The 25,366-nt window shown below is 46.5% G+C and overlaps 1 protein-coding gene across 4 annotated transcripts; it reads left to right on the forward strand.

Annotated features, from left to right (window-relative positions):
• Positions 1-2,439: 2,439 nt before the first annotated feature.
• Positions 2,440-22,608, forward strand: SP5 (Sp5 transcription factor). 4 transcript variants are annotated; one of them, XM_074363860.1, is made up of 2 exons: positions 2,440-2,692; positions 19,633-22,608. In XM_074363860.1, the coding sequence occupies exon 2, from the start codon at positions 19,810-19,812 to the stop codon at positions 20,776-20,778; it is 969 nt and encodes a 322-aa protein (XP_074219961.1). In that variant the 5' UTR covers positions 2,440-2,692; positions 19,633-19,809; the 3' UTR covers positions 20,779-22,608. The 4 variants fall into 4 exon arrangements, with proteins under 4 accessions (XP_074219961.1, XP_074219957.1, XP_074219958.1 ...); XM_074363856.1 differs by lacking the exon at positions 2,440-2,692 and adding an exon at positions 17,759-18,194; XM_074363857.1 differs by lacking the exon at positions 2,440-2,692 and adding an exon at positions 18,215-18,937.
• Positions 22,609-25,366: the final 2,758 nt, after the last annotated feature.

The following is a 25,366-nucleotide window of genomic DNA, read 5'->3' on the forward strand; positions in this document are numbered from 1 at the left end:
TGTTCTTTCTTTCAACGTACATTCAGTGGGAACCTACTGACCAGCACAATATTAAGCACTGGTGATTTGACGGTGAGCAAGTAGCCACCGAGGAGCCCACAGTGAACATACAGTGAAGTCAACCACATTAAGAGGCAGTTCCAGTGACCAGCAGGAAGTGTAAGAGAGCCAGGTAAGCAAGGGTGTTGTGGAGCTCAGAGAGGGGCAGCCACCAGGGGAAGGCTCTCGGGAGAAAGTGCCTCCTGCTCTCACCTCAGCTCTCAGCACGTGTGAAAGGTCCAGAGTAGGGTGTGACAGCGAAGTTCAGGCGGGCTTACATCTGAGGGGAGGCATTAAGTAGTCCTTGATGAGTTTTAAGCCAGGACCTTACCTGCCCTAAGTTCAGTTCCCAGCCTAATAATAATAAGGGCTAATATTCATTGAGCTATTAATGTTATCTTCTAAGCCTCCACCTGAATTATATTTGAATTATATTTATCATAGTCAGCTCAGGCTGCTATAGACTGAGTCATTTAAACAACAGAAAATCATTTCTCACAGCTCTGGAGGCTGGGCAAGTTCAAGGTCAAGATGCCCACAGATTCTGTTCCTGCTGAGAGCTCTCCTGGTATGCCAAGGGATGCTGTCTTGCTGCATCCCCGTGTGGCAGAGAGAGAGAGGAGAGGAGAGCAGGTTCTCTTATAGAAGCACTAATCTCAGCAGGGGGGTTCCAACCACAATGTCATCGAAACCTAACTACCTCCTAAAGGGCCCACCTCCAAATATCATCACATTAGGGACTGGGGCTTCCACATATGTGAACTTGGGGGTACACACACATGAAGTCCATAGCAATATTCATTGCATGCTCACAGAGAGGTTGGTGTTACTGTCCCATTTTATAGATGAGCTACTGAGGCATAGAGAGGTCAAGCCATTAAGCCGTGGAGCCAGGATCTGAGCCCAGGCGGTCTGACTCCAGGACCTGTGTTCGTATTATGCTTCTAGACTCCCTACTGCACAGCACAATGTCACACAGAGAATTTAACAAATGTTTGAGATGTGTGGTAGCCACTTTTTCACTGTCCCCTGGTCCAAGAGTTCTTAACTCTGCTTCCTATTGGCATGACTGGAGGTTTAAAAAAAAAAAAATGTATCCCAAAGAAATGAAAACTTACATCCTCACAAAATATCCTGTACATGAATGCTTATAGCAGCCCTATTTGTAATAATAAAACATTGGAAACAACCAATATGTCATTCAAGAAGTGAATGGATATACAGTGCTATATCCATACAGCAGAACAGGACCCCGCAGTGAAAAGGACCAAACGATCGATCCGTGCAATAACTTGAATGGCTTCCACTGAAGGGCATTATGTCGAGTGAAAAAGGCCAATGCCAGAAGGCCACATACCGTATGATTTCATTTATATGACATTCTCAAAATGACAGCGTCAGAGAGGTGAAGAAGAGATTAGCAGTTGCCAGAGATTGAGGATGGTGAGGGGTGGGGGCTGGGTGTGACCGTAAAGGGTAGCAGGAAGGAGACTTGCAACAATGCAGTAGTTATGTATCTTGAGTGTTGTGGTGATGACACTAACCTACACATGCGAAGAAGTGACATAGGGCTACACACACCGTACCAGTGTCAGTTTTCTGGTTCTGTATATTACAGTCATGTAATCGCAGTGGAAACTGGATGAAGGGGACACGGGGCATCTCTGAACTATTTTTGCAACATCCACTGAAGCTGTTACTATTTTGAAATTAAAAATTTCTTTAAAATGCCAGCACCTGTGTCTCATGGATCCTGATTTAATGTGTCTGGGTGGGGCCTGAGTATCCTGAAAAGTGCCCTCAGTGATTCACACCTGCAGCCAGTTGAGCTACTCTGAACCAGTGCCTGGAATCCTGTGGTTGGAGGCACTCTTTTGAGTGGAGATCTTATCTTCAAGAGGCCCTGATAGAAGGTAAGAGGAAATTTATGAGATTCGCTAGCTGTCGCCTGGCAGAGGACATGTCTCTGAGAGGCCAGGACACCAGACAGATCCTCATTAATTATGAGGGGAGGGAGGAATGTCCTAAAGCAGAGGGAATGGTCAGCGATTAGCAGCATGAAATTCCCAGTTTGCTCATTTGGCCGAGTTCCTTGCTGATGTTACCGCGGCAAGTCTTAGCCCAGGTGCCCACAGATGGATCCCAAGTCCTGCCTTAAGATTTTCCTTCTGGAAGCCCCAGTCCCCAGGAACAGTTTCAAGGCCTTGTCTATTTAATCTTTTACCACAGCAGGTAGGCAGGGTTGCTGAGTCCCAGATGGCCAGCCCTGATTTACCAGGTGATAAGCTGTCCCTGGGACAGATCTCATATAGAAAGGTGTCAAGCGTGTTCTCACCACCTTGGAACCCAGTGGACGTTAACCTTTTCCAAGGGGTTATTAAATTGGTACTGATGAAGTGCAGGTCGAGAAATCAAGCCCTTATCCTTGGCAGCTGACAGCTCAGGTTTCCACAGAAAGTCTCCAAAACCTCCGAAGAGTTTCAAATCAAAAAGAAAATAGATAGGGGGCGTCTGAAGCTCCCCGGTTTCCCTGGGACCACTAGCGAGCTGGGAGCCACGTGTGTCCACATATTAACACAGCGGCCACCCACGGAGCCTTCTGGGCAGCTGCAGGAGTGAGCCCTGGAATGCATTTTCTGGTAGCTGCATCTGGGTAAGTGGCAGACTTCCTGGCTGCCTCTTCTTTCTTTTTTCATAGCCTCTTGGCTGTCTGAACGCAGTGATGTTCTGGCAGCTGGGGACCCGCCGTGGGGCAGATTTGGGGTCGGAGTCCTGATGAGTGGCTTTGTTCTCTTAAACACTATTGTCATATGACTCACCTATTCCTGTGAATAATTTGCTAATTTTGGCCATAAAAACAAGTTCTTAGACAATCTCCAGGAATGCATGCGTCTTTTTATGTTGATCAGGGGAGTATTTTTCTGCCTTCTCTTTGTTTGATATGGAAATGAGCCTGGTAGCTTTACAGCCAGCCAAGGAGTTCGGGCATAGGAGAGAAAGAAAATTGTGTCCACCGTAAAGGTGGCTTCTGCTCTCTTCTGCAAGTCTTTGAAGAATTAGTTCTTGGAAAACAAAGACTCTCAAAATAAATGAAGATCCAATTAGAGTTCCCAGGGTGTGCCCGAATGCGTTTCGGGTATCTAGAAAACATACATATCATGGAACACGTGTTGCCTGATCCACTACTTATGAATCATCTGGGACAAACTTTCTTGTGAAAGGAATTAACTGGGTTGAAAAAGTAAAATCCTCATTAATCAAGTGAACCTCTGGGTCCAGAGCCATTGTTCTGGTCAAGGCAGATCTACCTCCAAATGCCCAGACCCACAACAACTGCAGGCAAATGAAGCCCAGCCCACACAGGGGTGCACGATCTCCCTCCTCCTGGCCCCCCTCCCGTGCTCTCCTGCACTAACACCCGCCTTCTTAGCAACCCCAGCAACCCACTCCTTCTGCTCACTCTCTGCCCGCAAACACCAAAGTTTCTGATGAAATCACTTACACTTGTTGAGGGATTGGTTGATTATACTTTAATGAGCAGAGTGCCAGTCGACTTACCCTAACTAAGCATTTGCAGTTTAAGACTTTAAGCCTTTGTCCTATTTGCAGGTTATTTCAAGCATCAGTAGATGGGTGGCTATGGTGGGGTGGACGACAGAGGACTCCATGATTTTTCATTAAACTTAGCTGATTGGAGCCCCTGAGCTTGAAGTCAATGTGGTTCAGCTGCTCTAGGGCAGAGGTATTTGCAGGTTGGGTTGGTTCCCTAACCTCTTCCAAAGTGTGGGTCTTAGACCATCATTCAGTTCCCATCTGGCTTCTATCCTTCCTTCCCCTTTCCCTCTTTTCTCTCTCCCCCCACCCTCCTTCTCCCCCAGGTCACTGACCTCTCCCCATGTCAGTCTTCCTACTCCTCTTCTCCCATCTCTTCCTCAGACTCTAATCCCTTCCCCTGGTGCTGCCCCAAATTCCCAGGTGCACATTTTGTTTTCCAGAACAACTGTCACTGTTTTCCTTTCTACCTAATGCTGCTTTAAAAATCTCATAACCCTTCCCTCAGAATGTACTGAAATGCAGCTCCTCACTTCCTGTGGTAGAAAGAGGACTTGTGCTGAAAGTCCCAAGAGCCTGCGTTCTGGCCCAGACTTCTACATGGAACTGCTGGGTGACCTTGTATGATTCACTTAACCTCTCTGGGCCTCAGCTGCCACATCTGTAAAACAATAGCTTGGATTTCAAGGCCTGACTGTACTCTAGAAGTTTTGATCCTATCTACCTTCAGGAACAAAGTTTCTTTAAAAAACAAACAAACAAAATAAAACACAAGATTATCATTGCTTCCAAGGTAAAAAGGAAGGAAATTCTGACACATGCTACAATCTGGATGAAGCTTGAGGACATTATATCACAAAAAGACAAGTATGATTCCACTCACGTGAGATACCTAGAACGGGCAAACTCAGAGAAAGCAGAAAGATGGTTGCGAAGGCACGGCCGGGGAAAGAGGGGTTGTTGTTTAATGGGTACCGAGTTTCAGTTTCACAAGATTAAAAAGTTCTAAAGATTGGTTGCACAACAAGGTGAATCTACTTAACACTACTGAACCGAACACTTAAAAAGATGAAGACGGTAAATTCATGTTTTGTGTTTTTTGCCCAATTAAAACTTTTTTTTTAAAAAGCTCAAATTTAACATACCAGAAAAAGGGTTATTACTGTGTGTTGGAAACAAGAAAGACAGAAAAGCAGGAACAAACAAACAAACAAAATATATATATAATACATATATATGTGTGTGTGTGTATATGTATATATATATATATATATATATGTATATATAGTCCCTAATTTCACAGATGAAGAAAATGAGGCCCAGAGTGGTCGAGCTGTGCCCAGGGTCACACAGCTGTGCCAGTGTGCAGGCACAGAGGGCTGGACTCCTTACTATTTTGTAATCTTTAACTAAAGAACTTGATGTTTTTAGAAGAAAATTAAGTTAACGCTTCATGTTATGCCAAGAGAACAGAGCAATATGTATTTTTGTCAATTATTAGTTAGGTTTGTGGAGAACAAATACACAGTATTTTACATAGTTCTTCCTTTCATATTTAAATTTAAGCCATCATAGTCTTACATTGTTGATGTCTGAATAGGAATACCACCATGATGGCAAATGATATGGAAAGTTACTAAAACCCTCCACTGGCGCTAGGGCGGGAGTTCAGGGCACCACCCACTTGGCAAAGGCTCCCTGAGAAAGAAAGACAAAGATGCCCTCCCTTCAGTGGGTGCCCAGGAGTAGGGGGGCAGGAGTGACCTACCTGCCCTGGGCCTCACTGAGATGCTTCAGGTGGGGGCTTTGCTTTGCCTCTGCCCCAAAGGCATCTACGGGAAGTGCTGCATCAAAGTGCTGAGACCTAAGGGCACCTTTCTAAACTATCAAGAAAAATCAATGCTTTCTGTATCTTAAAAATTCATCCTACCTAAATAAGCATAAACTATTGCCATTATGGGTGAAATCATAATATCCTAAAGGAACAACTAAATTAGGAGAGTGGCCCAAAGGTATTCAAAAGGACTGAATCCAAAACCAGGCAGCAGTGCCCTTATTTTCAGCATCTAGTCCAGAAACAGGTAATTAAATTCCCATTTATTACTGTCAGATAAAAGTAAAGTTATTTAGTAACTGAAAAACTGCTTCTGGTACAGAGTCCAAGTTTTATTGTTAAAACAGAATGTTTAGATTAAGTAAATATTAACTTCAAAAATGCCCCCAGGTTAAATAGGAGTTTCACTCTATGATAATGAGTGAAGGGCAATAGTAACAACCAACACTTATTAACACGAACACGTAGTGTCACATATAAACATCGGCAAAGCTTGTGGAAGGCTGTGTTCCTGAACACAGTGAATCTACCCCATCCCTAATAACCACACTTTATTGAACAAGTGAAAATTTTGATGATGAGCCTTAAAATTTCTCCTCTTTCTCTCCACACACACACACACACACACACACACACACACACACACACAAAATGAAGGAGTCTTACTACATAGTATATGATTTTAGAGTTTAGTTTTGTGTGTCTTGTTTGTATGAATTTAATAACTTGGACTGGGAATGACCTTCAACTGAATAAAATTTCATCCACCTTGTAATTGGCTGGTACCATGTTCTCCTTGGTCAAAGAGGAGACAGTGTGAAGGAAATTCCTCCTGGGTTCTATGATATGATATGTAGAGTTGGCATGGAGAATAAGATGTCATGAGGGCAAGGCAAAAAATTGGCATCCTTTGAGGCAAAACACACACATACACACACACAAACACACATTCCAAAATAATGAAATCCCTGAAACAGCGAGCTGCTGCGGAGAAATAGGGAAGACTACACCTAGACGCACCTCCCAAGAGACCCCGCCCCAAATCCTTTGTGTTTTGAGAAGTAGCTCTCCCAGAAGACTGTATGTTGTCGAAGACATATGATTTGTTGTTTGTTGACTGTTTTACTGAAAAGGCCCTAAGAGGTCATTTAACCCAAACCCCTTAGTATGGATAGATCCATCATCACTGCCTTGCAACTCAATAAATATTTGAGCCCACCTACTATATACAGAGCAATGCACTAGAATAGTAGAAAGCCAAGATGTATCTGTAATTTTATGATATTGGATGACCTTCAAAATGTCCTTCAGATCAAAATGACTAAAACTGCTGTTTAAGATCCTGTGGGAAAGGAGAGATTAATTGGAAAAGGTAAAGCTAAGGAGACTCTGAGAGCAGTGCTATCCAGTAGGATATAGCTACTGAGCACTGAATGTGGCTAGAAGACTGAGGAGCTGAATTTTCAATTTAATTAGTTTAACTTTATTGGACAGCACAGTCATAGAGGATGTGACATTTGAGCTGGGCTTTAAGGAAGAAAGGAATTTGATAGATATAGAAAGCGAAAATTCCAAGCAAAGTCCAGTACATGTGACAGTTCATAGAGGGAGGAAAGCTGCAGGCATGGCCCAGAGAAGATTTAACATCTGGTAAGACTGGAATGAAAGATGGGTAGTGAGTTAACATGAAAGCTAAGGTAGGCTCTAGATTCAAAACTGTGAATGCAAAACCTTGAATGCAAGACTGGAAAATGTACAATTCATTCCATATTCAGTGGGGAGACATTTCAGTTTTTTGAGTGAGGTAAAAATATGAGCTGCTCAGTATTTTAGAAAGGGGCTCATTGGATAATGTGCAATATGGATTTGAAGGCTGTTTGACTACATATTGTTGTATAACAAATCATCCTACAATTAGTGGAGTAAATCAGCAGCCATTTCATTGGGCTCATGGATTTTCTGGGTCAAGAATTTGGACAGAGCATAGAAAGGATGGCTCATCTCTGCTCTCTGATGTCTGGAATCTCAGCTAGGCTCTGAAACAGCTGGGGGCTAGAATCACCCCTGACTTCTTCATTCACATATTGGCTCCTGGGCTCGGATGACCCAAAGGCTGGCTTCAGCTGGGACTGTTGACCAAGGGACCTATAGGTAGCCTCTTATGTGGCTTAGGTTTCTCATGCTGGGTTCCAAGAGGGAGTGTGCCAAGGGGGAGTATTTAGAGAGAGAGGACTCCAAGAGAAGCAGGTGGAAGCCGCTTGACCTTTACTGACCCAACTTTGGAAGTCACTTCTGCTGCATTCTATTGGTTATAAGCAAGTCACTGAGGCCAGCCAGACTGTGGGATGAGACATATTGTCAGGGTCATCTCTGGTAAATATAGTCTGCCACAAGGGCCATAAAATGGGAGTTGAAAAATAATGAAGGCATCAACCAGGAAAATGGAAAGAAGTAAGAACTGGATGACAGGATGGAAATGGAAATGGATGACAGCAGTGATAGAAGTGGGGAGTAAAGAAGGAGGAAGCCTAGTTGAGTTTGGACATGAACATATTTAAAAATCACCAATCAGAAATCTTGGGAAGATAAGTTGGTTTGGAAAGTGGGAGGAGAAGCTGTTTCCTGGGGATATATTTGTTTTGGAGATCTAATGGGACATTCTCGAGGAGATATCAAGAAGGGCAGTTAATAATTCAGGGCTGAAGCTCTAGAGAAAGGTCAAGGTTAAAACTGGAGACAGTTGGGAGTCGTGGGAGAAGGAAATGGCCAAGGGAGTGCCAATGGTAGGAACTCAGTAAATATTGGTTGAATAACATAATCCCACTGTAGCTGGAACCAGAGTGACTAGACCAAAATTACTGATTATAATGAGAAGAAAGAGTATATCAGTCCTTGGGCAATTCCCTAAAGGAGAAGCAAGAATCTGGGAATGCAGACCAGGAATTAAAGTGAAGCAACTTCATAATCAGTGAAAAGTAAAAGATACTTGGATTGATTCAGGAGCTATTCCAATCTCTTTCCAGGCCAGAAAGCTAAAAGTTCTATCTCCCAGACTCTCTTGCAGCTAGGGTTCCAGATCTACAATTTTGTGCTGATCAGATGAAGCTTACCAAATCTGGAAGACAGGAGTAAACAAATATGAGGTAGTAAGCACAGTGATTGTACATTTTTTTTCTATGACAGTTGTAATAGAGGTCCTGATGTCACAGCCCCATGTACATAGTTGTCAAGAGCCAAATTACAGACCCTGGTAGAGGCAGCTTGATTCTGAAGCTGGGCAGGTGTCACTGCAGCTTCCCAGTAGGTGGGCAGCTTTCTAATTCCACAGTCTCCTGATCCTGGCAGAGGCAGTGGTTTCCTTGTCAACCCAGGCCTGTGGTGTGGCTTTGGGAATCATTCCTGAAAGCCCAGCTGAGACTTTGTTTCTTCAGCCCTCTAGTCAGTCTGTAAGACACAGACTACCTTGTAATAAATCCCTTTCTTCTTAAGCAAGGTAGAATGGATTCTGTTCACTTAACTGAACCCTTACCAATACCATAAGCAAGAGGCAGTATGGATATCGGTGTAGGACTTGGAGCCTCCAGTAGCAACCGTTTAAGCTAATGTTAGAAAAATGAGATTTTAGGGAGCAGCCATGAAAAGGGAAAAGAAGAAGAGAGCAAATGGATCAGTGATCAATCCTGGTCCCCAAAAGGGAACACCTAGGTCTGAGTGATTCTGCAGGAGGAGGAACAGAATAGAAAGAACAGATCCTACTTGAAATCAAACCATGATCCTAGAACCCGCATAAAAAGGTGTTGTTTCTCAAGACCATCAGGCCCATGGGTGAGCTGATCTTTTAAATGGAACTTGGGATATGCAGAGACCTGATGTTTGTGTTAGTCTGTCCCAGCTGGACCCCTAAAGATACTGAACTAATACTCATATCCTTAAAATTGGAGCCTTAAAACTTCCAAGGTAAATAGCTGATTCTGTGTGTCCCCTGGTGGCTTGGGATGAGGGTAAGAGGGCACAAACAATACTCTTGGTGTGGAAAAGGTCATGGAAAGAAAGGTCATGGATCTAGGCCACCCTCCTTGAGGTCAAAGCTGTCTTTCTCCTTGGGTAAAACAGAGAGCAGACATCTCATATGGGTCTGATATTTTAACCACAAGGCAAATAACAACCTGTACTATGGCCAATGAATTACCCAGGCTTCTCCTTTAATTCTATTGCTGCAGCCCCACAGACACATTCATTGTTTTTCTAATAATAGATTTGCATTTGCTCAGGGTGGCACATTATCATGCGGGTTAAAAGGCTGTCCTCTGGAGTAACACCACCTAGGTCCAATTCCAGGAACAAGAGGTAGGAATCTTGGGCAAGTAACTTAACCCTTGTTTGCCACAATTCCCCCATCTATAAAATAGGGTTGTGAGAGGATGGGTGAGACCCTTTATTGCTGTGATGGGCAGCAGCAGTGTGGCCCCAAGCACATGGTCACATAAGCATACTGTGAGTGAAAGCACCCAGTGCACAGACAGTGCACCCACCACTGCCCCCAGAGACCACTACCAGCACGCCGGAGAGACATGGTGCAACCACGTCACCAGCATCCCTTTCTCCAGCCCGTGAGCCACCCCTACCCCCTCCATCAGCGGGGCTGGACTTAGAAGGTAAAAACAAGGGTCCAGAGTTTATTTGCATTTCTTGATATGCAGACAGAATCTCTATTAGGTTTGCATCCAAAGTAATTCTCCTATATATTAATGTATATTTCCATCTTATTGCTATATCCAGATCAAATTTCCAAAAATTCCTGTGTAACATTATTGTGTAGCTTAAAAGAAAGATTTATCACTTTCTTATCTTTAAGGGAATAAATGCCCCCACAAACAGGTAATAGGGCATGGAAAATCTTTCCTTTCAGTACTCCAGCATTGAAGAATAATGTACGCACGACTCAGTTCTTCCATCATGGTTTGTGATCATAGGAAGCCACTCACATCTTTGGGCCTCAGTTCCTTCATCTGCCTTCAGTATCCTCCCCATGGTCCTGTGACCCAGCTGTGGCTCCCCTCCCATCTCTCGTTTCTTCAGCACTGGATTCCAGACTGTCTAAGGGCAGAGCACATCTTCTTTATCTCTGGAATCCCCCACTATACCTGAGCTCACCTGCACACACATCCCCGGCACTCAATAAAGATTTGGTTCCTTGTGCCAAGAAAGAAGAATGGGAGATGAGCCACAGAATGAGCCTGAGCTTCTGCAGGCTCCTCCAGTAACCTCAGTCTTTGCATTTCTTTGTGCCTTTATGTCTTCTGCCATCCAGTGATTTTTTTTGTCACAAATCAAAACACAGGGTCATTTAAAAACATGAATAGTAATGGATAAACTAAAATAGGAAAAGATATTCTGCAGAAAGAAAGTTTGGTACTATCTTTTCCAGGACATGTCCTTTTTAAGGGGGCCTCATCTGCACCTAAAGGTCACTCTTATGTTTGGGGGTGCTGTATAGTTCAGTGGTAGAGCACACGCTTAGTGTGCATAAGGTCCTGAGTTCAATCCCCAATACCTCCATTAAAGAAAAAAAGATCACATGTCCATGGCAGTGCTGTTGAAAGAAATTTTTTTGCCTACAACCCAAAAAAGCCAATTTGATATACCCCCTACAAAAAGCATGTTTCTGTGGAGACCTCCCTCCCATGGAAGGTGGGTGGCACCCCAAGGCTTCTTCCCCTGCCCCACATGACAGCCCCACAGCAGGACATTAGTGCTGCCCTCTCTTTACAAGAAAGGAAGGGAAGGAGAGGGTCTGCATTCTTGTCTGAGGAAATCCAAATGCCAGCAGAATGGACTAGAAGGCAGGGCTTAAGTGGGCAAGGCCTGAACATGATGATGTAAAACACAAAGGACAAGGCCTGGCACAAGGAGGTGTAAGCACCACCTGGTCTGCAACTCATCGTCGCCGACTGCACTTTTAATGTGGGATGCCCCTCCTTTCACGCTCAGCAATTACTTACCTTATACCTTTAAATGTATACATAAGGCGCTTCCCCCTTGAGTTTCACTGGGCACCACCCCCATCAGAAGTTCCCTCCTGCAGTGACGCTTGCCTCTCTCTGCCAGGAAGAAGAGGTCCCTCCCACTCCTCATTAAAGGGGGCCCTCACACCTCCACTGCAAACCCCCAGTCTCCAGGCTCCCCACCTACAACTGCCCCCTCTTTCTAACACATCCTTTTAACCACATCCTAAAACACAAACGCGGTGCTTTGCCTTGACCCTGCTATCTGATCTAGCTGCTGCTTAGACTCATAATCTGCTTCCTGTCCCCAGCTCAGCTCTGAATGTGGACCTTCAAAGCTTCCTCCTGAACCAGATGGACTCTGTTTCTTGTGACCCTTTCCTCTACCCCTTCACCCTCCCACCCAGCTTCTCTTGGTCTTGTCTAGTCCTCTTGCTCATCTCCCACCTCTACTTCTTTTTGTTTCCTCTGGCCACTCCTGACTCTTCCCTTTGGCTGCTTTGGGGTAGTTTTGTTTTGTTTTGTTTTTAATTTTTATTTTGTGGGAGGGGAAGTAATTAGGTTTTATTTATTCATTTGTTTGTTTCTTTGTTTATTTAAAGGAGGTACTGGGGATTGAACCCAGGACCTCAGCCATTTTAGGCAAGCCCTGCTCCCACCCTTTGGCTGCTTTGATGGCTCCTCTCTCTCTCTTCATCATCTGATTGGGGTCTCCTCACCAATTCTACTGTAGCTTTTCTCCACCTGCTTGACCTCCACTCACTGCAGTGGGCATCTATTCCATCACCACTACTTCCCCAAAATGTGCAAGTCCTTATCTCTAGCCCTATCTCTGCCTTGCCCTGCTCATTCCCCATACTCCTAACTCTCTACAAGCATTTCCCCATGAACAGCTAGCCCACATTTAAGTCTCAGCAGCACCAAATTGAATTCAGCACTCTTTATTCTTCCTTAATCTCCCACTTTTGTCAGCAACTGAACCATTCTTGCCCCCTCACAGGTTAGTTTTGATTTTTTAACAGCATTACTGAACTATAATTTGGTATCATACTATTCCTCCATTTAAAGTGTAAAATTTAATGGTTTTTAGTATAGTCACAGAGTCGTGCAACCATCACCACAATCAGTTTTAGATGATTTTACCTCCACCAAAAGAAAAAAGCAGTCAATCTCTATTCTCCCCTCCCCCAGACCCCTAATAACCACGGATCTACCATGTATCTCTGGATTTGTCTATTCTAGACACTTCATATAAATGGAAACATGCCATATGTGATCTTTAATGATTGGTTTCTCCCACTTAGCATAATGTTTTCAAACTTCATCCATGTTGTAACATGGATTGGTATTTCAGACCTTTTAAAGCTCAGTAATATTCCATTGTATAAATGTAACACATTTTATATATTCATTCATCAGTTGATGGGTATTTAGGTTGTTTCTACTTTTTGGCTATTGTGAACAATGGTGCAAGTTTTGTGTGTATGTATGTTTTCAATTATATTTGATCTATACTTAGGAGTAGAATTATAACTCTATGTTTGACATTTTGAGAACTGCCAAATTGTTTTTAAAAGTGGCTGCACCATTTTACATTCCTACCAACAGTACATAGGGAGTTCCAGTTTTACCATGTCCTTGCCAACTCTTGTTATTATCTTTTTCATCACAGCCATCCTAGAGGGCATAAACTGGGATCTCATTTGGTTTTGATTTGTGTTTCAGTGATTAATGATGTTAAGCATCTTTTCATGTGCTTATTTGCCCTTTTTATATCTCCTTCGGAGAATGTCTATTCAAATCCTTTGCCTTCTTTTCAGTTGGGTTATTTGCTGTTGAGTTGCAAGAGTTCTTTATACATTATGGATACAAATCTCTTATTAGATACATAATCTGCAAATATTTTCTCATTCTATGGGCCTTTCCACTTTCTATTTTTTCTCTTTTGCCACTTGTGCTTTTGGTATATGTAGGAAGGCTTGGCCTAACCTCAAGTCATGAGTCCTTACACTTAAGTTTTTTTCTGTAAGTTTATAGTTTAACTCTTACATTTAGATCTATGATCCATTTAGAGTTAACTTTATGTATGGTGTAAGGAAAATGTCTAACATCATTCCTTTACATGTGAATATCCAGTTGTCCCAGCACCATTTGTCAAAAGAGGGATCTTTTTTATTTTTCCCTTTGTTTTATCTCTTATTCCAACCTGTCACCAAGTTTTGCTCTTTTTCCCTTTAAAATGTCTGTCACCCTTTCACTACCACACCAGCTTCCAGACGAAGCCTTTTCCATCTCACCCCTGGATAACTGCATATGCGTTTGTCCTTCCAGGCCCTCAGCAAGCCAACCCTCCTAAGGAAGAACATTTAAGAAATGAATTGAATTTATGTAATTCATCTGCTCAGAAGCCCATAATAAAGTCCTACTGCATACAGCAACCAGGCCAAACTCTTCTCCCTGACTTCTCTAATATGGCCCCACCCTGTCTACACCAGCAAATCAAGGATGCAAAACTTCCTCTTTCATGGTTACTCAGCTCCTGCCTAAAAGGGAGTTCTCTTTCCTTGCTGTACTCTTCCCTTGCTATACTCTCCCCTCTCCATTGCCTTCCTTTCTATACATCCAATTAAAATTCCATACATCCTTATAGGCCCCTCCAAACCCCAGCTCCCTGTTGACCTCCCTTAACTACTCCAGCCCTCACCAGCGGTCTCCTGAGTCCCTGTTGCATTTGTGTGTTCTGTAGCACCAATCATCATGTAGAAGATGTTGGTCCACAAAATTCCATTGTATCACCCAACACCAATGAACATCTATTGAACAGCTACTGCAGTTCATAGCACTGTACAGGCATGACACATATATGCCAACAATGTTTCTTCCTCCCATCAAATGGGGGAGTCCAATCGGATAAGATAAAGTAGCCGCCCCCCCCCCCCAGATTTAGAATTCCACTCGTTCATAAAGTTAACTCAAAGTTTCCAGCTGAAGAAACTTTCCAAAACCAAGTCAGTGTTTTCCAAAGATTCCCAGCATTGTAATTTCTTGCAACTGAATACTCTTGGCTGTAATAATGATCCAGGCCCTGTTTCAGAAGCAAGTGTTCAGGCATCTGTGATTTGGTCTGCAACTTAAACTGCGAGACAGCTCCAAATCCTCAAAGTTAACTTAGAGTGTGTCAGATCGCAAACCCCCTACCCACCCACCACCATTAAAAAAAATTTTTTTTTCAAATTGAAGAGGCAAAGTTTGATCCCTTCCCTGTTGAGAGCTGAAAACAATAGCAGCTTTCGGCTTGAACACAACTTCAGAAGGCTGCCAAGTGACTGCTCTAAGAATACTTGGTTGCAGATGACCGAAGAAACGCACAGGCATCCTGCGACTCTGCTCTACAAGCATGAGGGAAATTCTGCCCCCTCCCCTCTCAGCACCGTTAATAAAGCAAAGACTGGTACTATATTAACTAGGCTGATGCAGCATCTTGGAAGGTCGAGGCTTTGGCAGAGAGGGTCGAGAGAGATTGGGCTGTCAAGCAACGCCCTGCTGTAAAGAGCCAATAAATCAAGAATTTGTTGAAATGACCTAAATAGTGTACACACTTTTTAAAAAACCAGCTGAAGACGAGGGGCCGGTTGGATTCATCCCAGAGGTGTAGGTTCCAGGTTGCTGCAAGAAAACGCCCGAGGCGAGGTACTAGGCTTGGGCGCGAAGTAGCATCCCCAGAGCTCTCAGTAAACACTTTTTTCTTGTACTGGATGCCGGAGCTCCCACAGCAGGTCCGTCCATCCGGTGAATGCCTGTGCGGGTTCACCTACCCGCCTCTCCTCGCAGGTGGCACCCGGTCAGCGCTCGCCGCCTGCCCGCGAAGAAACCGCGAGGCAAACTTCCCAGCCTCGGAACCCTGCTGCTTGGAGAGCTGCTAGGAGAGCGGCTCCGCTGCGCTAGTCGCCGCCGGGAGGCTGGTATTCAACCTACCCGCCCCCCGCCGCGGTTAAAGTTTTCTCCCCATTCGCCGCTTCCCACCCCCGCCCCCGCCTCCTCCCTCGGGCTGGAGGACCACAGAGGAGTTCCTGGGTCCTCGGTGCACAAACACACCCACCAACAAAAGAAAGCCCATTAAATCTTCCCTCCTGTGAACTTGCGCCCCAGCGGATACCTCTTTGAACTGACCCCCGCCCCCGCAGCCCCCGCGCCGTCTGGGGCTCGCTGGGCCCTCCCGGGCTCACTCCCTCCTCCCGGCTGCGCACTTTTACAGCGCGCTTGGTCTTTGATGTCTCTTTACATTATGGCAGAGCAGCCACACGCTCTTCCCGGGCGCGAGGCTTTGTGTAACGGAACTGACATTTGGCCTTGATACCTGTATCTCTTGGTGATTGCAACAAATTTCTAAAATAAATATTGTACTTTGATCTCCCGGCGTTGCATTTTTAATGGACGCTTCGAACATTACTTCATTAAGAATAAGTTTTTCAGGAGCCCCGAGTGCACAGGGAGAGAGGCTAAACAGCACTTCGTAGAAGTCTCTCTCCAAACTTGCCCGGGAGGGCTGGAATCCTGGCGGGTTTTCACAAATGGAGGTGAGGCCCAGAGCCAGGACTTGGAACAGTCAAGGGAGGGCCTACAGTTAGCCTGCACTGCCCATATGACTTTGAATATGATACCTCTTTTAAGCCCACAAGCACTCTACAAGGTGAGCACTGCTATAACCCCATTTTATAAATTGGGAAACAGACACAAAGCGGTCGAGTAACTTGCTGGCCAAGGTCACCAACCAGGAAGTGGCAACTAGAAACCTGCCTTCAGATTTTCAGAGTCAGAGCTCTTAACACCACACTACTACTCTCTCTCTCTCTCCCCACAGTGGTTTATTGGCTAATGGGACATCCTTGAGAAAAGTTTCTCTTCTGTAACAGCTGTGCAGATGTGAATTGGCTTCTCTTGCCTTTTTGTTAAAATAGCGTACAAATTTGGCAAATGCGAATGCCTTTTATCCTGCTTCGTCCCCGCCCAACCACCGATAGCGGGGGTCGAAAAGCTCAAAGTAGCCCGAGAGGAAACTCGCCAAGGGACCAGACCCACTTCGACAGTGCGGACAGGTGCCTGGGCGGGTGTGCGCCATTGAGTCCCTGGCCCGTGACGTGCATGCTGGAAGGGGCTCCTTCCCGTCCCAGGCTTCGCGGATAATGGATCCCTGGACCTGGTGCGGAAATGTGTAGGTGTGCCGGGCCTCGGAGCAAAATACTAAGTTCCCTCCCTTTCCCGGCTTGCAGAGCACCCGGACCCCCTCTTCATGAGCCAGACTGCGAGGGACTAGCTGTGCCGTCACGGCTTACTGTTCCTGGGTGAGGCCTTGTTGTAGAAAAGAGGGACGTCCGAGGACGCGGCATGAAAAGTGCTCTTAGTATTGGGGCTCTCATGCGACCCGTTCGTCTCCAACAAGATATTTATTTCGTTGGCGGGCCCTGGGCATGGGGAAATGCGGGCCCGGTGGCGTAGTGTCCCGACCCCTAATGGGAGTGCGGCGAACACCAATACACAGCCCTGACTTCGTCTCAGAAGCCTGTTGGAGTTGGGCTAACCGCTGGCACCGCACGGTGCTTTGGGCCCCCGGGTCCGTCCTCGCGTGTCAGTCCTGGCTACTGTGCGGTCCCCGGGAGGACCACGCACAAGAAGGCCCAAGGCGAGAAGGCTCGGAGGATCCCAGCACCGTCGGCGGCCTCGCAGAGAGGAGGCAGTGTACCCCAAGGCCGCACGTGGAGCGGGGTCGGCAAAGCCGAGACGGCCCAAACCGCAGTGCAGCAAAGTGGACCATGGCCAGTTGCGGGAAGCCTCAGCGGCCATTCCCGGCCCCTATAGCCCTCCAACGCGATGAGGACCCCGGCGTCCCGCCCGCTTCTCCCTTTGTCCTCTCCCGGGTGAGGAGATCTGGGTGACCGCGTCTCCCCTGCCGGACGCTCCTTGAGCCCTGGGCCAGAGGAATGCAGGTGGCCAGCTGTCTCTCCTCGGCCGGGCACGGCGGGCAGCGAGGGTTTGGTGGGAACACACCCTGAAGATCGTTTTCCCCACCCCGGCGAAGCAAGCCCCGCGCCAGAAGAACCTTCTTTTCTTTACAAATGTGAAGGAAACAACAGTTTTTATTGACTTTTCTTTCCGGTTAGAGAGCCACCCTAGTACTATTTGTGGCTTGCTCAACAACTAAAGTCTTCCTTCACTATGCCTTACTTTTTTTTCGAGTAGTTCCCTGAAGGTCTGTGCGGCTTGCAGGAGCGCGCACTCGCCTGGCGGGGCTTGGGATGGGGGATGAGGGGCGGATTTCTAGCATCGCTGGAGGCTTTCGGTGGGGCCTAATAGCGACCAGCTGCCTACCCAAAGAGAGAAGAGCAAGATAGCAAACATTTTTCCCTCGGGTTACTCTGGGTGTCCTGCCAAGCTTAGCTCAGCGCGGCCAGGGTGTTTTTCCCAGGATATTTGCAAAAGTTGTGGCCCGAGAAAACTTCCAGGTTGCCAGCAAGAATGTCGCAAGAGAGTCGCTCGTCCTGCGGGCGGCCCTGGAGCGTGCGCGCCACCCACCGCCATCCTGGGCGGCCACCCGGCCCCGCCCCAGGTCACAGCGCTGCCCGCCGCTTCGTGGCGGCCAGGCTGGGGCCAGAGGAGGGGGGGGCATGAGGCGGGCGGGGCGCAAGGAGGCCTACGCCCAGCCCCGGGAATTCCCTCGAGTCCTCGGTGTGCTCCAGCCGGTGCGTGTGCTGTCCGGTGCGGGGTGTGTAAGTACAGGGGCTGGGGGTGGAGAGATTTACCCTCATCTTCGTCTCAAAATCCCGCGCCTGGAAGCCGAAGACAGATTTCTCTGGAGATAACAAAGACACTTTGTCACTTTGGGCGCTGCCTCGGTGCAAATCTTTAATTGCAGGGGAGTAGGGGGGGAAAGGGGATCGAATGTCTCAAGCAACCCAAGCGCGGGTCTCCAGGCGGCAAGGCCCCCTTTGATCAGGAAAATCCAATTATTTGTGTATATACATTTCCCACATAGTGATTACTTCATTAATTGTCCCGCCTTTATCTCCTCCCTTCCCATCCCCCCTAATAATCAGTTCTTTTATCCAGACCAACAAACACACCATAGGAGCTTTGTGGATTCAAAGGATTTGCTTTCGCTTCTGAAAGAGCCGCTATTCTTTGATGATTGGGTAGCGGCAAACTTCAAAGCCATAAATCTTCCCTCTGACTGGCTGGCGGCCCAGCAAAGTCCTTATCAAATTCTTGGAGGTGATCCTGAAGCGCTCAGACCGCGCGCGGGGCGAGCGAGCCGGGTGCGGAGAGGGGCGAGGGCGGGGAGGGCCCCCGCGCGCAGAGCGGGCGCCGGGGAGGGACTGTAGGCGGCCCTTCGTCCTCGCCTTCGGGTCTCCATGCCTCGGCAGCGCCCTGCTTCGCAGCCAACGGCCCGCAAGCCGTAGCCATGGCCGCCGTGGCCGTCCTCCGGAACGACTCGCTGCAGGCCTTTCTCCAGGTCAGGGCTGGGCTCAGAGGGGACGCGGGAAAGGTGGGAAGGGTCGTGTCCAGATCTCTCCTGGTACTCTGTGCACCCTGACTCTCAAAGAGAATCCCGCTCAGTGGATGCCGCTGGAGTCAGACCTAGGGGTGCCCACACCAACTTCACACCTAACCTTGGTGTGAAGAGTGTGGCCTTTTGGGGAGGGACCCACAGATCGGGGGGTTATTTGGAGGTGCGCATCTGGCTGAGAATCGGGCCGCAGCTCACCCCGCTGAGCCCTCCTGAGACCGGCGGATGTGCTCGAGAATAGCGTGGAACAGAGACCTTAAAGGATGGGAGGGAAGGCGAATGGGCAGGCAGGCCATGGGTGTTTCTAGACCCTTTCCGATCGCGGAGCCGGGAGCGGCCCGTCGGATCCCTCTCCCCTCCCACTTTGTGGCTGCTTCCTCTGAGGCTGGATGGCGACTCTTTGCACCAAGTAGTTTAACAGGAAGCGCTCGTGCGCTCCCCGTTTAGGTAGCTCAGGCACGGAAAGTTTCCCAGGACTGGTGGGTGCGTGCGTGGGGTGCAGTGACGGGGGAGGGACAGCCGGACGGGGGAGGGGCGGCGGTATAATAGCTGGCGTGGGGGTGGCGGGCCGGCCGGGAGACCGCGCTTGGAGCGCTAACCTTTTGTCTCTTCTCCGCCCTCCCCTGCCGCCGCCTATGCAGGACCGCACCCCCTGCGCCTCCCCGGACCTGGGCAAGCACTCGCCCCTGGCGTTGCTAGCAGCCACCTGTAGCCGTATAGGCCAGCCCGGCGCCGCGGCGCCCCCGGACTTCCTGCCGGTGTCCTACGACCCCGCGCTGGGATCGCCCTCCAGGCTCTTTCACCCGTGGACCGCGGACATGCCCGCGCACTCGCCGGGCGCGCTACCGCCCCCGCACCCCAGCCTGGGGCTGACACCGCAGAAAACGCACCTGCAGCCATCTTTCGGGGCGGCGCACGAGCTGCCGCTCACACCCCCTGCCGACCCTTCCTACCCCTACGAGTTTTCACCGGTCAAGATGCTGCCCTCGAGTATGGCGGCCCTGCCCGCCAGCTGCGCGCCTGCCTACGTGCCCTACGCGGCCCAGGCCGCGCTACCGCCGGGTTACTCCAACTTGCTGCCCCCGCCGCCGCCACCGCCACCGCCACCCGCGTGCCGCCAGCTGTCCCCCAACCCGGCCCCCGACGACCTCCCGTGGTGGAGTATCCCGCAGGCAGGCACCGGTCCGGGAACCTCGGGGGTTCCAGGGGGCAGCCTCTCCGGTGCCTGTGCCGGGGCCCCCCATGCACCTCGCTTCCACGCCTCGGCGGCCGCTGCTGCCGCCGCCGCCGCTGCCCTGCAGCGGGGCCTGGTGTTGGGCCCGTCGGACTTCGCGCAGTACCAGAGCCAGATCGCAGCGCTGCTGCAGACCAAGGCCCCCCTGGCGGCCACGGCCAGGAGGTGCCGCCGCTGCCGCTGCCCCAACTGCCAGGCGGCCGGCGGCGCTCCAGAGGCAGAGCCGGGCAAGAAGAAGCAGCACGTGTGCCACGTGCCCGGCTGCGGCAAGGTGTACGGCAAGACGTCGCACCTGAAAGCTCACTTGCGCTGGCACACGGGCGAGCGGCCCTTCGTGTGCAACTGGCTCTTCTGCGGCAAGAGCTTCACGCGCTCGGACGAGCTGCAGCGGCACCTGCGGACTCACACGGGCGAGAAGCGCTTCGCCTGCCCCGAGTGCGGGAAGCGCTTCATGCGCAGCGACCACCTCGCCAAGCACGTCAAGACGCACCAGAATAAGAAGCTCAAAGTTGCTGAGGCCGGAGTCAAGCGGGAGGACCCGCGGGACCTGTAAGCCCACGCGGTGGCGACTCAAGGCCTCTCCCGCCTCGGACTCCCTTTCCAGCTCCTCTTCCGGGAGGTTCCGGGGGTTTGTGGGCAGCCGGCCAAGGGGAGACCCAGCAGAGGCACTTGCCCTTTCCTGCTTGCCTGCCTCCCAAAGCGACGCGCGGCTCCCAGCTTCCCTGGCCCGGCCTGCGGAACGGGGCCTTGTGCCCAGGAAGAGCAGGGGAGGTAGGGTTGAGAGCTCTGCGTCACGAAGGAGCGGTTTCAGACTCTGAACCATTCCCACCGTCTGGAAGACCTACAGTTTGGGGGGACTACCCTGGGCTGACCTTTGTATATAGGAAACACTGCTGAAGCAAAGGAAACGGACCTTGAGAGATTGGCAATAGTGCTCGGGAGTTTTTTGCTAGGACTGGGCCGGGCTTTGTACAGGTTATTTAATAGCTTTCTTATAGAATAATTATAATAATTATAACGTTAATTAAAATGTTACTTTTGTCCTCAACTCCATGCAGAGCTACAGCATGAAATGTCTCTGTAAAGCAATCGGCATTTGCAGCGTGAAAATAAATACGTTAACTCCGGGGTCACCTCGGGAAGACCCCGCTGGGCCGGTCTCATTTGATCTTTTCTTCTTCCGGGAGGCTTTACAAAACGGTCAGGTTTCACCGGGAATTTGAAGGTTCCTCTAGGCTGCTTGTGTCTGAGGCTTCTTTGGTTTGGAAGGTTCTGGGCAAGCGTGCTGAGTGCAAAGATGCAGAAAGGAGGGCAGGGTCAGTTTTGCGGTAAAGAGGTTAGGGTGAGATTTTCCAATCATACGATGAGTTTCTCACGCGGCCTTAGGGCTTGACCAGAGACTGTCGGGCTTCTCTTAAAAGTTGATACCTGCTGCACATACAATGCACGCTCTTTTTACCTGGCGAATTGGCTGTGGCTTTCCATTCGTGGGTACTCTCGGAACAGAGGTCACAGGCGAGCTGCGCTTGCTCCTTCCTGGCAGCCGGCTATGCTGGTGTCTTGAGAGGTGCTGGAGACTCAAGGATCTGTTCACGGATGAAATTTTGGAGGGTTGCAGAGAAACTGGGGGCCCTTGTTCAGGTTGGTCTTTGCCTGGGAAAGAAGCGCCACTCCTGTATTTCAGCCCCGTCATGATGCACAACCTTGTCTCGCTTGTTTTCTTCTCAATCATTTTGCTGGGGAAGTCTTAACAGCCTTGTTTCACAGTAGCCGCTTAGTGATTTCTGCCTAGGCCAGGAAGTTTAGTCCCATTTTGTATCTGGGGATTTTCTTTTTTCAGTCATTGCAGTAGACTAAGATTTTCTCTGGGAGGAGCCAGGAATGCTCCTATCTAGATTTCTCACATGTCTCTAAAATGTGAAGTTTTCAATGTGACTTTTACAGGTGTATTTTCAAGTGTCTCAACTCAGCTGGCTCCCTGATGTTTCCTAATACTTTAAAAACCTGAAACTGAAACCTTAATCTTCTGGTTTGGAATTAGCAAAGAAAAGAAATTGTTGTAAATGTTGTTACTATGTTAAGCTGACTGCATCATTAATGCCAAGTTTGGACGGAACTGAATAATCTTTTCATGTTAGTAGAAGTGTATATAAATTGATAGGATTTCAGTTTATGCACTGCTGTTACCTTGCCTTTTGTTTGAAGTAAAACCAAAGGGTAAATTCTTAAAAGCCAGGAGGGTTGTGCTTGAGACTTACTATATTAAGTAAAACTCAACCATCAACATAATTGAGATGAAAATTACTTTCATACTCCTAAGAAATAGCATTTTTACTCTGTAACTTGGGACAAGGTCGTAACTATTAAAATCATTGTGGAAATACGCCTTAGAACCAGTTACCCTCATTAGAGATTTTTAAACTATTTAATGGCAGATTGGAATGTGAGTCTTCAGGGTTCTTTACCTGGGAAGGGCAGTTTGGGCTAGCTAAATCTTCAAGGGTTTGACAGTTTTGCAAAAAAGAAAAATAGTAATGAGAAAGTTGCTACACAGTAACATTAATATACATCTAAATGTGTAATCTAATCTCCATCAAGATTCTTGAGAATCATCTCTATGAAGAGTTTCAGAAACTCTGACATCTGAACCACACCCTGAGATCGACTTCAGAGCCAGAAAAGATTTTGGAGTAGGTGATAGGGAAAGAGGAGTCCTGATTAGAAAGTGAAAAGACCAAGGACTCTGGACTTAGAAATTGAAATGCTCCTCTTATGTGAAAGAGAATGCCCTTGGTAGAGAAAGAAAAATGTCAATTTTGAAGTGAAGCTGCCAGCTAGCATTGATAGCTACGATTGTTTAGTATCCAAAGTGTTGAAGATAAAGTTTCCTTATAACTTTGTGATTGTTAAGAGAAAGATAAAATATATGGAATTTATCTAAAAATACAATATATATAATTTTTAAAAGCAGAATGAAATCATTTGATGACAAAATAACGTTCTTATGTTTTCACTTAATTGAACCTGCAAATTTTTAAAGTTTGGTAAAAGTAGAGTCTCTAGACAACCTTGGTACAGCTGAAAGACTGTTCCTTATTGTGAGTGCAAGTCTGTGTTCCACTTACTTTAGACAAATATATTTCTGTATCGACGTAGAAGCCAGGAGGTCACAATAATGTGATATTATTATCCAAGTGTAGGAAAGCATTTCATGTTTATACTGAAAAAAAGCTAATCATAATTCTGTATGCCCAGAAATACAAGTTTGACGATGCAGAAATGTGTTAAAATCTGAATTGCTGTTGCATGCTTTATTTGGCTCATAAAACTGCAACCTACTACAGTACCATTCATTTAGGACTTTAAAAATTATTTTAAAATAAATCAATATGCAAGAAGTAATATGCAGAAATGATGTAAATTAAGCACAGTTAGCAGAAAATTTAATGAAATTCAGAAGTAAATTACTATTAAATGTAAACTAAAATTTATTTTTTATTTGGAATTTTGCCAACATCAAAAAGAAGTTTAATCTACCAGCTGGATCCAAGGCTTTATTTAAAGACCTCAGCACCCAATACAATTGAGTTTTTAAAACAGTTGAAGAAAATATGTTAACAATGGCCACAAATGTCAATAGACATTTTATATTTTTTAAACAACTGTTTTAGTAGCATGCAAATGTAATGTAAAGTGTAATGTTTTTTTAAAATTCTAAAATTAGTGTGATATGTTTATTAAATTTAACATGATTGACAAATGAACCATTTGACCAAAAACTTAGAAACATGGAGAAATTGAGTTATCAGTAATTTAGGTAATTTGGAATTCTATGTTTCTGAACTTGTTAACAACACTCCATAGTTTTCTACTTTTCTCAAGAGAAAATTGTGCAAATTTATCTTTAGCTGACCACTAATTTGGAATAGCTCTGGTCATGAATGAAATTAAATTATGTTAAAGAAAATACCACTGCATTATTCACCATGTGTTAGTCTTTTCTAGTTTCAGTTAGAGTTTAAAACTTTTAACTATATTGTGTATGCTGTTTTAATTTACTTTCCCTTAAGACAGTCAAACAACACATACCAATTAGAAAATTAATCTTGAGCATGCTTCTTGCAGAAACCTATTTGAAAAGGCAGTATTTGTAGACAAGGCAGTTTTTCACCCCAATTTGCATTCCATTTCTATTCTAATACTGTTGGGTTTTAAGTAAGCAGTTTAAAGCAGCATCTTCAGAGTTTCCCATTTGTTTTGGTTCTGCGGAGAGAGTTTCACAGAATGTTTCTGTAGCAGTAGCTATGCCTTCACACTCATGTGAACACCTTCTAAGTTGTTTAGGGCTGTAAAATTGCAAACGATTGCATTAGCTCACATTAAATAATGACAAGTTGTGATAAACTGACACTGTCTCACTGGGAAAGAATCTGATGTGGAATCAGATTCAACCCTCAAGCTTTGTTTTATTAAAAGTAAATATAATTACGCTTTGCTGATGTCCCAAATTGAGGGCCACTCAAAACACATCATACTAATGTTCTATTAAATATCATTGGCTTCCTCTGGTTTGCATGATAAATGGGAACATAAAAGAATATGAGACCAAGGGCAGCTTTGAAATGAGGACATGTGCCAACATAGTTTGATAAACTAGGAAAAAATAAGGAAGACATCTAGATAGAAAGATGTATGTTGGCAAGGAGGCATATATTTAGATTAGTACACCAAAAGGACAATTTCATTATTGGGCCAATAGTGGTAACCTGATTAATGGGGTATTCAATAAATGTAAACAGTAATTTTTTCTCTGGTGGTGTTCAGACTTGACGCATTTTTGCATAAAAATTTTTGTGTCAGTTGCTCCTCCCTTGATTGTTGCTGAAGAATCTGCAATGTTTCAGATTAATTTATGGACATTGTAACTTACATAACGTTCCTTCCTATAACGAATAATCGATATTGTTCAGCAAAGATGTAATCAAACAGCTATGAACCATCATAACTTTTTTTGATAGTTTCACAGTTGTTTTACTGTTACAATTTATGACCAATTGAAGATTTGCACGTGATGATTGATACAGTATTCATTTTCATGCGGACATTTTGATGACTTCCCTTTCTAGACTTTATTATACTTT

This window comes from Camelus bactrianus, chromosome 5 (assembly GCF_048773025.1).
Source record: "Camelus bactrianus isolate YW-2024 breed Bactrian camel chromosome 5, ASM4877302v1, whole genome shotgun sequence".
Taxonomy (NCBI): domain Eukaryota; kingdom Metazoa; phylum Chordata; class Mammalia; order Artiodactyla; family Camelidae; genus Camelus; species Camelus bactrianus.

Coding starts and splice junctions, on each gene's coding strand:
- SP5 (XM_074363856.1), top strand. CDS start 18,093: ATGAGGCGGGCGGGGCGCAAGGAGGCCTACGCCCAGCCCCGGGAATTC. Junction 18,195..19,632: donor TGCTGTCCGGTGCGGGGTGT/GTAAGTACAGGG, acceptor CCGCCTATGCAG/GACCGCACCCCCTGCGCCTC.